The sequence below is a fragment of the Leptonotus elevatus genome, chromosome 11 (assembly GCF_054856555.1).
Source record: "Leptonotus elevatus isolate MCC_2025b chromosome 11, RoL_Lele_1.0, whole genome shotgun sequence".
Classification (NCBI taxonomy): Eukaryota; Metazoa; Chordata; class Actinopteri; order Syngnathiformes; family Syngnathidae; genus Leptonotus; species Leptonotus elevatus.
The window spans coordinates 14,499,090-14,514,183 of NC_141249.1; the positions used below are offsets into that span (position 1 = coordinate 14,499,090).

Below are 15,094 nucleotides of genomic sequence, written 5' to 3' on the forward strand. Positions count from 1 at the left end.
AGAAGAAATACGATGAAGGACAACAGTCGCGTTAAGTGCTTGTATTTTTGTGTTTGCAAGTCAGCAAAAAGTTGAGTGTTAAGACGACTCCCACAAATTTCAACACTTCTTCTAGGTTTTTATAGATTCACAATCAAAACAGTTGAATTGACACTTTCTGGTGAAGCATTTTACACCGCAAAAGAGTTACTTAAAAGGATATTTTCAGCAGTAAAGTTATTTTTTGTCTGTTTAATTATTGAACATTTATTTGTTTGACAACAAGTAGCATAAAAATAAAAGATTTAAAAGAAGAAAGTCCTACCCCTTATTCTTTGTATGTTTTGACTCATCTCATCATTGATATAATAATAGGTTAACATATTTTTAAAGAAAGAAAAAAATGCATAAGCCTGCTCATGTATACAACTGCACTTTGTACATGAAATTCATGGGCGTACACCGTAATACATTCATGAGTCAAATCCTCTTACACTCATACTGATACATCTAAAAAAATATATTTTAAAAATCTGAAATTATACCAGATCATGTCTGATTCAAGTAATGGTCTTGAACTTTGCTTTTGAACATTTTTTTTTAACTCACGTCTTTTCATGTCAGTTCCAGAATGATTCCACAAATTAACACCTTTTACAGAAACACACCTTTGCTTGATATTTGTTCTTGTTATGGAGGTAGAAAGCCTACCGGAAAACAGCAAAAAAATTAATTAAAGGTTAAACAGAGGTGCTTTAAATGGTGGCAGGTGTGCCGACTGTTAATAAACACAGGTTAGGGTTAGGTGTGCACACTTGTGCAACTTCATGATCTCAGTTGTTTATTCTTACTTCCATTCTTTCATTTTTTATTTTTTTATTTTTTTTGTACAGGTTATAGCTCAAATTATATGAGTGGTAGGCTACAACTGAAAATTGAACCACTCTGGGGACATTGGACATGTTCCACTGTCCTGGTATGATTTTGATCTCAAAGGATCTCAAGTTAAGCCTCGCGGTCCGACTGTCATTTCACACTCATTTTAACAAGTCAACAAACAAACAGACACAAGAATCAGACTTGAAAGCGCACTTTCATAAAGCCTGAACAAATGGATTCATCACAGCCAAACACCTGCAGAGGAAATTTCACCGACTGCCGCCCGCAATCCTGTCTGAACCCGCGTTCGGATTGCTCCGCTAGCGCCTAGCGGGTTAGCCACGGTGTCTGAAGGCCCGAGACGGAGATGGAGAGTGGCACACTCGCCATATTTCCCCCGAAGCGCTGCCATGGTATGTCGAAGACATTCGTGTGGCGCGGGCCAACGGCATTCCCGGGATGCCTGCAACCTCGCCAGACACCAGGGGTGGGGGGGGGGGGGGGGGGTAGTGTGAGTCGGAAGGTGATGAGAAGAAAAGGGGAGGCTTTGTGCAGGAAATACTATTAGAAGAGCAAGATGTACTATAAAATAATAACGATTGGCCTTGTTTGAACTTCAAGGGAGACGCAGAAACTCATCTACTGTCAAAGTACAATTACGGCAGCACAAAGCCTTGAATAGTGAGCCAAATGCTGCTTCACCCTGTTTTAAGTCGATGCCATTATTATCTGATCATCTGCAGCCGTCTGTTGCAGTCGATTTCCATGACACCAACTCAAATCCAGGTATTGAGTGCGGTTGGCTCTCAACTTCTGAATTGTTCACGTACACACCACGAGTGACGCCAGCGACGGATGTTCGTCACTGACAAACACCAAAGTCACTGGATTTTGATCAACCGCTAATCCACGACTGTGTGCGTTCTCTCTCAATGTCAGCGAAAGCAGACCAACTCTGTGTTTTGTCAAAATGCCACGACTCTCGGCATTGCACTACTTTTCTCATCAGATATTTTCAGACACATTTTTCAAACAAAACAAACAAATCTGCTTTCTGTTTCCTTCCTTTTATTGGATTACAGTACATTTGTTGGATTACAGCATTTATATTGGATTACTTAGATTGGATTAAAGTATACTGAAGATTTACAAAATTAAATATTATACAGTATCTGGAACAAGAACTTCTGAACTGTACTTATAAAGTGATCAAATTCTAACATGTTAACAGTAAGCTAACATATAGCAAAATTGATAAGGATTTCACTTACACACTAATACAGTGTGCCAACTTCTTCATATTATTCTGTATTGTGATTTTTCATTTTTTTATTGAGACTTGAACAAATACTAACGTGCTTATAATTGCTATTCTAACATGTCAAGGTAGCCAACTGAGTAATAAATGTTAAGGTTTGATAAGCGTTTGAAATCTTGCCCTATATTCAGGTACTGCTGTATTTTAAATGGTAATAGATCTAAGAGCAACATGTAGCAATACAAGTTGTGAAACTCGTAGGCCCTTTCAACCTCAAAAGATTTCAAATTGTGATACAGATGATCCTTTTAAAGTTTCAAGCCAGAGAAGACACTTGGCTGTCATTAATGGCGTACAGGCGCCCTCTAACGGCAATATGACAGACTGTACTTTAAAAAGAAAAAGTTGCCACTTACTCTGTCGCCCTCTGCAGGACAGTATAAGTACTCTATAACTCGCTATAAAACAAGTAATACACAAAAATGTTATAGGGGAATAAATTCGATTTGGATCAGCACCAGAAATACCTCCATTATGTTAGATTTTTTTTATGGATGGATGGAGAGGTAACTCCTATTTAAAAAACATTTTTTTTATAAAAAAAAAAAAAAAAAGGTAAATCGGGAATGGGACCTTGATGGTTCTAATTAAAATGTGTTGCAGTGTATAACGGCAAATTCAAACAACATAAATTCCAAATAGCCGTGGGCCAAATTGTATGCAAGAAGTGTTGCATGATACATGTTTCAAAACAAACCGTTGGTTGCTGTGCCATCGTTGAGCTCAGTGCCCTGCAAGAGGAAATATGCTGAAATGGAAACTTGCTAAAGCTTACAACAACAAAAACACACCACATAAATTGTACAATTTAGAGTTTGTTGCAGCAAAATTTCCTATAATACTTCAATAAACACAATAATTTTTTTTTTAGGTTCAATCCTGCAGTAGAAAATAAATAACACCTTGGCTCGGGAGTCGTTTGCTGCTTCACCAAGTCTAAACACTAAGAGCTGAAGTCTCATGAGAAGAATCTGTTTTCATGGTTTGAACTTTTAGGACAACTTCCAGATACCAGTGATCCAATTATGTCTTTGCCTTTACACTTGATGAAGCAGCATGTGGCTCATCACCAATGTTTTTTTATTTTTTTATTTATATATATACCCAGTTGCAAATAGTTAACAAAAAGTTAAACATTTATAGTAAGGAGAAGGTCTTAACAATTTTGTAAAAAATAATCGAATGTTTTTCCCTCAATATTGACATTGTGATTTAATATGCAACTACTATCAAGATCCTTTTTTAACAAACACAAGCAATAAAAAAAAAAAATCTGTATTACAATAAATGATATAAGATTTATTATACGTAAATGTTTTGGTCTTGTATGTTAAGCTTACGTGAAAATAAAGACAAATGAACCATATGAAAGACAGTCAATTTGAATTAGATTAATTGTTTAGCCCTAAATTGTAATCAATCCGTCCTCTTCTTGCAATACACTAAAGATTATTACAGTAAAGAGTCAAGACTAACATTTGAACAGTAGACGACTCTTTTTCTTTTTTTAAATGCTGACAGGTTTCTGGAGGTTCGGTTAAAAAAATGTTGCAACCCTGCTATTTTTGTAACTGTCGACTTTTCAAAACCTTCACCAGCATGTTGGCAAATGCACTGAAGCAACAACACACCACAATCCAATTTAGTGCACATGATAATAGGAACACGACTAAGAGGAAGATGCGCATTCCAGCAAGTACCATGGCCATCATACTTCTGCTCTTCTTCATTCTAAATGGTCAGATACTTGTATCTTTTTTTTTTTGAAGCAAGCTTATTGATAAACAATAATAAAAGGAGCGTTTTTATGGGTTTTTAGGAGCTGATGGCACTCACATTGTGGGAGGAAGAGACGCGCCGTCGCACTCGCGTCCGTACATGGCCTCGCTGCAGTTTCGAGGACAGCACATCTGCGGCGGCTCGCTGGTCCGAGAGGACTTTGTCCTCACCGCAGCGCACTGCAGGCTACGCCGGTAAGAAGTCGTCATAATGGGTTTGTGCAGATTTAAAAAAAAATTGTTTGTCATCACACACACTAAATTGGTACCAGTGTTTGTTTGGAACTTTTTTTGTAACGTATTGCAAAGCAAAAACTTTAAATTCATTAAGAACCTTAATTGTGGATGAAATCTGCATTGAATGTGTGCTTTTACAGTGCACTCACGGTGGTGCTGGGAATAGATTCCCTGACAGGTAACGAGCCCACCAAGCAGGTGTTCACGGCCGCCAGAGACATCCCGCATCCCGACTACGACGGCCATGCAAATGACATCATGCTCCTAAAGGTGAGAACAGAGATGTGTTAAATCAGTCCCCCTTTTTTTGCTCCTGAAAAAAAGACACGCCTAGAATCACCCTTTGCCTCCATTTAACCTTTGACCTCTCAGCTCAACGGCAGTGCCACACTCACTGAGGCAGTGCAGCTGATCGTTCCCAAAAGAGGGCGGCTGAGAAGACGCAACAGGTGCGTCACGGCTGGCTGGGGCGACATCGGCGATAACAACACTTTGCCCAACACGCTTCAGGAGGTCAACGTGACCCTGCTGTCGCAACGCGCTTGTCGCCAACGATGGGGGGCGGTCCCCGTCGCCAGGACTATGGTGTGCGGCACCGGGTCGCGCGCCTTTCAGGGCTTCTGCTCGGTAAGATCGCCACCGCATGGAACCACGACGATGTCAAAAGCAAAAGTTATCAGACAGATTTTGAGAACCAGCACTTAAGTGAATACACTAAAATGAACCCACGTCAGTTACGGGCCATTGCCTGATGCAAATAGCAAAAACATGCTACCCCCCCAAAAATTTTTTTTTATTAAACTAAATTTAAATAAATTTAAGAAATAAATATAATATAAATAATATAAAAAATAAGTGCAATTTCAGCAGAATGCTAAAGGGAATGCTAAAAGTTGAATGCTAATAGCTGAATGATAATGAAGTAAATTGAAAGATAAACTATGTGAAAATTACAAAGTATTAATTGTAGTTGAAAGATAAATGAATAAAAAAAACACTTGAACCCAGGAGGCGTAAAGTTTTGAAGCAAGTACCCAAAGTACCCTCCATTCATTTAGATGGAAAAGTGGAATGAATGATATCCACTGAGCAGTATCAGAGAGCTGGTAATAATGAGAAGTTGTATGTATGGAAGTGGGCGTGGAAAGTGGAACTTAGAAAAAGTTCAATGTCATTGTTAAATCCTCTGTCATCCTGCTTTTTACACCTACAAAAAGTGAAAGCTGTTGCTTCATTTTATAATGACATGTGACATGTTCAGGGTGATTCCGGTGGTCCGCTGATCTGTGACGGTGAGACTGCAGGCGTGGTGTCATTCTCCGGGCGACAATGCGGGAACCCCAGGACCCCCGACGTCTACACGCGCGTATCGTCCTTCACCGACTGGATTGCCAGCGTTTTGAACAGCAATTCGGCAAATGAAAATGTAACTGTGTGACAACATCATCATGTCCGGTTACACAACTAATGTGTTGAGTTGTATAAAGCATGTAAATCAATTATGGCTGAAAATCACTGATTCTGATGTGTAGTATTCTTAGGCATGCTTTAGATTTGCAATTTTACAGTTTGAGGCATGCCAAGACTAAACAAAATTCAAAATCCAGAACAGTTTCTCTGATTTTCCCCTCCCTTTTATGCCTGCTTTAACAACTGGTCATTTCAGACACGACTTTTTTTTTTTTTTTTATGTTTTTTCTTGGGATTAAATAAATATTAGAAAAGTATTGAGTACAAACAAGATCTTTCCTTTCCAACTCCAATTATTGACAATTAAATGTTGAAGGTTAACATGATCAACAGGTGCACACTTTAAAGGTTTGAACTAGATGCCTCTTATACATATAGAAATTCTACCACACTAATTTTAGCGTGTTAAAAATTTATATACGTATAAATAAATGTATATTTGACCTATGGGATAGTATGACAATGTGACTTGTGCAACTTCTCATAATTATGACAGTATTTTAATAATTGGGAGGTATTTTTCTCATAACTTGGTAACTTGTAATTATGACTTAAAGTGTAAGAGACATGTAAAAAAACACACCCTAAACGCATTTTAAAGAAAGATTACAAACACAAATAATATAATTAATTTTTTTTTCCTAATAAATGTGACTATTTCACGTTTTTATGAGTGCGCCCTCATCATTTTAGCGGAGAAAATACATACAAAATGACTGCTACACTAATGTTCTTACGTCAATATGCAAAATACTACCGACCCTCCTGACAGATGAAGTGGCCCGCCGAACTTGCCCGCCTACATTTCCCAACCTCCATTGCGCGCAGGCCAACGTCCTCTCCCGCTGTTTGCGACCGAACGGCATGCTGGGAGACAAAGTCCTTTTCCCTGCATCTCTCGCTTTTCACGCAGCTTTCGCGAGATTTCCTCGAGTCTGGCTCCGTGTGGAGCAACGTTTTCTTTGGCAGACGAACAGAACCGATATGAAATCTGCGTGCAGGTGAGGGCAGACGTAAGGCTCGTCGGCGTCGGGTCAGTCTGTGCTTTTCGGCTGACAGTGGAACTTCTGAGGGGCGGATGTAGCTTCTAGCAGTAGCCGCCCCCTTGTCTCCCTGGAACGTCTGCATTGAGGTGGCGCTCGGACAAGCGAGGGAAACTGGTAAAATGGCATGACAGAATCAAACTATGACCTTATATGTTGGATTTAAGCCAGCACAGGTGTGTCGGCGCCTTCTGTAGCCTTCGTCTAGTCACATTTGAGACGTACTTTTTTTTTTCCATTTGCACGGCAGTGTCATTTTGCCAACATTAGCTTGTCGTTCGACACAGCTGGTGTACCGAGCAAGGGCTTGTTAAATTCCAAACTGTTACTTAGCGGTGAGCTAACTGCTAGTTAGCCGTGCCAGACGGTGTCACCACCACATACATATATACACACACACACGCCCACACACATGCACATAATCCCTTCCATTGCGAGCGACGCAGTTTAGACGACGTAAATACACAGGAAGTGGTTCCTGGGGACGCGATGCCATTGGCTGTGGGGAGCTGTCTATCTTCGCGCATTAGGATGACGTCAGTCCTTGGCGCAACTTGCCTCAGGAATGATGTTTTGGGAAATGTTTCACATGCTGTTTGCCGCTTGACAACTAACTAAAACATTGTTCTCTTTTCCTTTTAGCCTGTAACCATCAAATTTGTGGCGGCATGTCAAAGAAAAGAGGCAGGTATGTTCATACTAAGATGATTTTAATTATGTTTGGTATATTAAATTTGTGACAGCAAAATAGTGCAGCACAGTGTGAATAAAAATAAATAAAATAGTTACTTCAGGGCTGTATCCCAATATCAAACATCTGTACTTTTTATGGTCTATGCCAGATTCTACCCACCAAGCGCAATAACGCACTTGTACTTGGCAGGAAGCGAAGCTGCGGGGAGCTGAGCGACACAGGGAGTCCCGACCCCAACTGCATCTTGGGCGTGCGCATTCAACACAACTGGCGCGAGAAGGGCAACCAGAGCAAATGGAAGGGCACCGTGCTGGACAGACTCGGCGTCAACCCGTCGCTCTTCATGGTCAAGTACGACGGCTTCGATTGCGTCTACGGCATCGAGCTGTTCAAGGACGAGCGCGTGTCCAACCTGCAGGTCCTCTCGGAAAGTGTGGGTACGTCTACGGAAACATGTTTGTAGTTGTTGTTAAGGTGAATGAATTGCCTTTTTGGGGGCCCTGAACATGCCTGATAACCCATTTTTGCAAGTGAAAATTTTAGAGAACACAAAATCTCAAGTCACTCGTTCATTAGCACCAATTTTAGATTTAGAAGAAGAAAAAAATGACACCCATTTCTCAGATTAACCTAAAATTTTGTGCACGTCTACTATCATAGCAGGACACACAAAAAAGTCGAAATGATCTTATAATGAATTTTCTTTTTTGGAGCCTCCTCATGCCTGCAAAGTTACCAATTTTTGTATGCAAGTGTCCTGATGAAAATTAGGGATGCACCAAAATGAAAATTTTGGGCCGAAACCAAAAATGAAAAATGCTCGGCAACCGAAACGCCCTAAAAATTTAGGCCAATTTTTATTATCATTGCATTTATTATAATTAAATAAAATGAAAATTATAATATTGCGATTGCACTTTATAATCAATGTAGTTTGCATGGGCGGGCACAGATGCGTGCGGCGGGACTAGGTGCGGCGCACTTAAAATCCGCACATTCGCATATTCAACAACGTTTAAAATATAAATAAATACGTTTCTGCGCACCAGCCAATCAGATTCGGGAACGGACTGCAAAGTCACACACAGCGTCCGGTAAGTGTTTCCGTGTTTAAAACTGTTGATAGCAATAGTGCTAGCGTTAGCTAAAGTATTTAGCAGGGCCACCGGGATGCCGGTGAAAAAGTGGGAGCGTTCGAGGGGCACTAATCAAAGAGAAAATGTAAGGCGTGGCTCACCTGTACTGCAGTACTCGGCAGTTCTCACTAATGAAAATGTATGTACAGTATTTGCCCTGATCAAAAATCACTCACATAACCAAAAACGTAAGTAAGTAAACGTCAAGGACCCGTGCCTGAAATTAAACAGGAAGTTGGCTAAGTTTGGACGAATTCCAGGGCGAACTTGATCAACTCCGACCAGAGAACGGGCCTGAATCAGAAGCCTCCACTCTACGCGACAGATAGGCCACGCTAAATTGTTTTGCCTTCGGCGTCAAATGTGACCGGAGCTTGAAATCAAAGTTCATCACTGCTTGAAAGCTTGAATTCTTCTTGTTATTATTACCGCGGTCATACCTCAATTTGGGCGTGTTCATCTCGCGCATATTTCGTACACAGTTAACAACAGGATCAAGATACCGCCGGGGGCCGAAGAGCTGGTGGGCAAAGCCGTGGAGCACCTCTTTGAAAAGGAGGACGGCGAGAAGAACGAGTGGCGAGGGATGGTGCTCTCCAGAGCGCCAATCATGACCAACTGGTATTATATCACCTATGAAAAGGACCCGGTTCTTTATATGTACCAACTATGGGACGACTACGCCGACGGGGACTTAAGGATTCTGCCCGAAGCGGGTATGTAACAGCGTATCCTGAACGGCCAATTTCAAAATATGTCTGCGGGCTCGCCATTGGAAAGTGTCAGGAGTCATGACTAATTATTTTCACATTATTTAACCATCTGATATGCATTCCAGATGAGTCATAAATTAGCATATCTACTCTTTTTTTTTTTTTTTTTTTTTTTTTTTGGGGGGGGGCAAAAGTATTGAGACATTATACTACACATGAATGATAAACCACTCCATCCATTCAAGTTATGTTTATTTCAATTGTGCAAAGGGTGGCAGCTAGCTATCATGAGTAAGTGATTTTAAAAAAGTAATTTGAAAGTAACTATACCTACAGGTACTGTTGTTCCCTGCCATAATGCCGTTCACGTTTTGCGCTTTCATTTTATCATGGATTTTTTTTTTGTACAAATCAAATTTTGTATTAGTTTTTTTTCCACACTGACCAATGTTATCGCAAACTTGCATGGCATTCGCGTGAGCCAGGAGGAAAAGTGTAAAAGAAGAGAATATCCCAAATATGTGCGAATGTGTGCGACCCCTAGTGGACAAAAAGAATAACTGCGGCTCACATGCATTTTTGTATTTGTATTATTGTACATATTGCAGAGATGGGAAAAGTACTGACATTCTTTACTTGAGTAAAAGTACAATTACTTGTGTAAAAAAATCTTAAGTAAAAATACTTAAGTGAAAGTAAAAAAGTACAGACTGAAATGTACTTGCCGAGTAGAAGTAAAAAGTTTGTGCTGTCTGTCTGTTGTAGCAGCGCGCTTTGCCGTCATATTTACGGGTTGTTCTCATCTAGCCAATTGCAAGTCATGTGATCACGTGTCGTAGAGCCAATCACAAGCTGGGATGTACGGGACGAAATGCTTCATATTATTGGCGGAGCCAGGATACATTGACGGCTGCTTTTTCTTCCAGGTCAAGTATTATAATCGTTTTCATGCATTTAAAAACAAAAGTAATGACCTTGTTTTGAAAATGTATCACGTAAAAAGTACAGATGCTCATGTTAAATCGTAACTAATAAAAGTAAAGAGTGGTACTCTAAAAAAATACTCAGGAAAAACTATTCAAGTAAAGTATTTGTACTTTGTTCCCATCTCTGATATATTGTATATAAAAAAAAAAAGTGACACATACTTCAACATCCCCTGCAGACTTGGATTGAAACTCGTCTCCCCTTCTATTTTGTCCAGAAAACAAGCACCTGTTGCCCGCTGACAGGAAACCCGGGGAAGAGACTGAGAGCCTGGTGGGCAAACAGGTGGAGTACGTAACTGATAAAGGCGTGAAGCGGACCGGCCTGGTCATCTACCAGGTCCCAGCCAAGCCCTCCGTCTACTACATCAAATATGACGATGACTTTCACATCCACGTCTATGATCTGGTCAAAACCACCTAAAAGGAGAGCGAGAGAGAGACATCCTTCAAGCCTCCCTCGCGCGTCCTTCTAATCTCTTATTTAAAGCCATGGCAGAGTAGTCGACGCTTTCCAATTCATGTACGCTCTTATTTTTTCCTTTGTATGTTTGCACAGCACAACTGTAGCGTCCGCTCTACTCGCCGCCTGCGCATTTCCAAGTCTACGAGGCCATTTTTCTGTTTGCTGAACACCAAGTTGGGGTACAGCCAACTCCACATCGGCATTAGGTGGACGAACAGGGACTTCAAATATTATTTGTGGAATTAAACCTAAAAGTCGGGATGAGTGGAATATCGCACAAGTGCTTTACAAGACATTTGGTGTTTAGCCTCCATTTGGCTGTTATAAAGTGTGTCATTTATCGCAGGGTATCTGCTCCTTTTAACCACGGTGCATTCTTTGTACTGCAAGGATGACTTTTGCTTGCTTCCCAATAACGCGACTTCACAGAAAACAAAAAAAAATCATCAAGTGCCTTCAGGCTCATCTTTTTTTCCCCCCTTAATACCGTATCTCAGAGCAGGGCTTGGGGAACCAAACACTAAAAACAAATACAACCTCCTCAGATGCTTAATCAACATATGTTTAGAATACATGGTAATTAACAGTTGCATAAATAATATGGATAAAAGGTTCCCCGCCTGCGTTTCAGAGATCATCGTGTATGAAGGCTTCTAATTGTGTCTTTTCAATAGGCAACTTGTAAACAAGCTTGCAGTCAAGTGTGTCCTGGTGCTTGTTTAGCAGTAAAAAAAAGAAAAAGAAAAAAAAGATGCAGTATGGAAACATTTTTAAAAAATCACCAGTGGTCGTATAATCTCTGTTGATATTGTCGGGAGCACTTTATTGTACGTATACATGTTTAGATTAGTCCCCACCTGCCCAATAATAAGCTCCATTTACAGGCATGATGGTTTAAAAAAAAAAGAAAAGAAAAAAACACATTGCATTGCAGCACTTTCAGTATTTAATGTGTACAAGTTGTGTGAAATTGTTGTGAATATTTCATCCAAACAATAAACAGGTAGCTCACACCAACTCTGGTTCTACTTGTGGGATTTGTCATTCTACTGTTCGTCCATAAAACTATTTAAAAAAAAATGAGATGTTACTTCTTTTCTTTTGCCTCTTATCTTTGCCCTTGGGAACTCATTCTAGGATTTTGCACGTTTAAAAAAAAGAATCTTTCAAGCATACTGCTTTGACCTATACATTATGTACCTGTACTTGTAGCGATACAAATGCAGATCATCATTGTTGGAGCAGGGAGATGTAGCCTAATCCCAGCTCATTTTGGGGAGGTGGGGTGAACTTGTAGAACCGTACCGATGAAATATCAGGCCAAACGGTACAAGATTTGGGCAAGAGACACAAATTGAGCAGTTGGTTGTTTATTTAAAAACTTTATATTATAGCAATAAATACAATATCACAACCTACGTCTCTTGAATTGAACAACTTTGTGGACGTTTCTTCTATTGAACACAGGTGAGGAACCTTTCTTTCTATCAGGGGCCATTTTAGACCTGCAAATGGACACAATAATGACGCTTATCTCATTCACAGCCATTGACGGCTATTGATGTCAAAAATGTATTTGAACTATTTCTATTAGTTTCACATTTTTTTCCACTTTTGATAACAAGAGTATGAAAACCTAGAATTTTTCTATTTTTATTGTACATTTAGAACAGATATCAAATTTATGATTAATCGTGAGTTAACTATTGAAGTCATGCGATTAATTACAATTGCAAATTAGGAGCGTTGGGCAATTAAAATCATAATTGCATGACTACGAGTTAACTCACGATTAATCACAATTTTTTTATCTTCTAAATGTACAATAAAAAAATTCTAGGTTTTCAAACTCTTTCTAACAAATGTGAAGAAAAAATAAGTTAAACTAATGGAAATAGTTCAAATGAATATTTGACGTCTATAACCGTCAATGGCAGTGAATGAGTTAAATGTTTATTATTTCACTCTGAGCATTTGTGACCTTAAATAAAAAAAAAAAAATTCATCTGAGGTCTTATTTGCATTTAAAATTGCATGGCTGTGTTCTCACTGAAAATATGTGGCCTACCTGCCTTATGTTGCCCAAACCCTGCTCAACAGACAAAAGCTGTTTTGAGGACATGCCAGTCAAGTGCAAAGTGATAAAGACGTTTTGATAATCATCCGCTTGTCCACAGATGTTACGGTTTACTTGGCCAGATCTTTAACATATTGCAAGCCCCGAGTAGAATATTCGGTTGCTTTTCTTGGTGCCTCTGACAGAGCTGAAATGGACGACCGCACCCCTGCAATAGAGACAAACAAATATTAGCAACTTACTTAGATGGAATCAACAAGAAACAATAGAGTCAAACAAAAGTTCAACCAAAAGGTATGTGATCATGACTGTAATTATGTTAGCATTTCTGTATGCATTTGACGTTTAATTAAGCATGTTGCTCATACTGGACTGAGCAGAAAGACCCTTAGTAAAGTACATCTCTGGTTCTTTGGTTATTGTAACCGTTCGATGCTCAGAGAGCTGAAATCTTGAATGCCGAAGGGTTGAAGACCAGGTTTTGTTTTGACTTTGAAAGCATTGTGCCATTTTTGTTGTTGTTGTTGTTGCTCACCAGAATTCCAGGCCTGGACCGGAGAGAATTCAACCTGGGGTACTGCTGGAATCTTAGCCTGAGAAGACAGTCAGAGAGATGACACTCCATTCTAAATCCATCTAGTGACATTAAGGTTCATACAATTGTGGCATGAGAATGCGCTGTCACATGTTATGTGACACGATCAGGTACCACTGTACTTAACTGTTTTTAATTTGTTTTACATTCATGACCGACCAGTATTTTTCATACAAATATTTTTGGTAACTATGACTTTACTACTGTGCTGGCATAGGTTAGTTAAAGAATACAGCTCGGACTACGAATAAGTCATCACGCTGAATTTAGCACCATACATACGGTTTTAAATTAGATTGTTCTTGTTTTCCTAAAAATATTTACTGTATTTACAACTACTTTACCGTGCTCTAATGAATGACGCGTTTCTCGTTAGGATTTACGTACAACCGAACTCCGTCGTAAAACGAGAACCCCTGAAAAGGTGTCTAGATATTAGGATGTCACCTCCGAGCCAAAGTACTTCATCCACTCCTCCAGAGCGGGCGGTATGGCCGCTCTGGCCCGACCCAGAGCCTCGGAGCCCTGCTCGCTAGTGCCCAGGAGCCCGGAGTCATAGGCGACGTAAAGAGCCCCACCTGCAATGGTCACCTTCGTGGCCAGTCTGGAAATGAGGATATGGGGGGAATGACGTCACAACCAATGAAGTCAATGTGTCCTTAGCTTGTTTTTGCTAACTGTATAACATTAGCTCATTGATGCAGGACGTTGAGAAGAGTACAACACAGAAAATAGCCATAAGATAGCAAGAATGCGTTAAATAGTATCTACTTAAAATTGACACCCGACTCCAGAAAGACAGCTTTGGCTTCGTCTGTTAGAACTAGCTAGCTGGTTAGTTGCACGCCTCGGTTTAGCCGACCACAGCGGCAACAAACTACAAGAGGAAGTTAGTAACACTTACTTGATGACAGGGAAAATCTTTGCAGCCATGGTCCACAAAAGAGGGCTTTTCTTTCAAACCGACCTAGACTCTTGGTTCAAGAAGCACACCAAAACCAGACTGGACTGAAGGACACACTGTTTGTCCATAAGAGTGTTTCAATAAAGTTTCACATTTTCAAAACTATCAGGGTTTACGGCAAATGTCGTAAATCGGCATTCTTTATTTTGATATTTGTAATTTTTCACTTTCTATTTTCTCCTCTTAATCTTATACAATGAACCAAATATTTATAAACACGTTTATAGATGTAAAAAAAAAAGAAGTACATCAAAGATATTTTTTTCCTCATTTATTTTCAAAATTTGCACTGCCGGTCGATGCATATACAAACGTGATCCATTACACGAGTCCACAAGTCAAAACAATCTATCCGTGGGCGTAATTTGTAACAAAAGCCCTTGTTGGCATTTGCTCACCTTTTGGTCTTCCTAAAAAAATAAAAAAATAAAAACAACAACAACAAAACTTTTGTCCTTCCTGTTACATGATTTTGTGACGTCATGTAGGGTAGGGGCGCTTGCTTGAGTCGTGGCTCCGTATTCCAGCCACGGTATTATGTAAGTCCGTGATCCCAGCACATTCCCACCAATAATGGAGCCCACCACCTTACAACTGTAAAAAAACTAAAACAAAACAAATAATATATGTGCTGTAATTGTATAGCCTATTCCCGGTTTGTCTCTTTTATGGACCTTAAACAAAGTCTGAAATAAAGATTAATTGTACACATTCACTGATTTTACTTTGTGTTTGATTGTATTCACCAACGGCAGCGTA

The 15,094-nt window shown here is 39.8% G+C and overlaps 3 protein-coding genes across 3 annotated transcripts; 2 read left to right on the plus strand and 1 right to left on the minus strand.

The window, feature by feature from the left end:
- Positions 1-3,784: 3,784 nt before the first annotated feature.
- Positions 3,785-6,327, plus strand: LOC147165966 (serine protease 57-like). The gene is made up of 5 exons (XM_086089361.1): positions 3,785-3,914; positions 3,996-4,149; positions 4,332-4,461; positions 4,564-4,818; positions 5,453-6,327. Exons 1-5 carry the CDS (start codon positions 3,857-3,859, stop codon positions 5,627-5,629), a joined length of 774 nt encoding a protein of 257 aa, XP_085945487.1. The 5' UTR covers positions 3,785-3,856; the 3' UTR covers positions 5,630-6,327.
- A 190-nt stretch (positions 6,328-6,517) lies between these two features.
- LOC147165967 (spindlin-1-like) lies at positions 6,518-11,716 on the plus strand. Its single transcript, XM_086090296.1, has 5 exons — positions 6,518-6,821; positions 7,347-7,392; positions 7,588-7,835; positions 9,017-9,250; positions 10,452-11,716. The coding sequence occupies exons 2-5, from the start codon at positions 7,373-7,375 to the stop codon at positions 10,655-10,657; spliced, it is 708 nt and encodes a 235-aa protein (XP_085946422.1). The 5' UTR covers positions 6,518-6,821; positions 7,347-7,372; the 3' UTR covers positions 10,658-11,716.
- micos13 (mitochondrial contact site and cristae organizing system subunit 13) lies at positions 11,498-14,441 on the minus strand. The gene is made up of 4 exons (XM_086090297.1): positions 14,276-14,441; positions 13,819-13,975; positions 13,312-13,369; positions 11,498-12,984 (listed from the first exon to the last, which is right to left on the minus strand). Exons 1-4 carry the CDS (start codon positions 14,302-14,304, stop codon positions 12,887-12,889), a joined length of 342 nt encoding a protein of 113 aa, XP_085946423.1. The 5' UTR covers positions 14,305-14,441; the 3' UTR covers positions 11,498-12,886.
- Between the last annotated feature and the right edge of the window lie 653 nt (positions 14,442-15,094).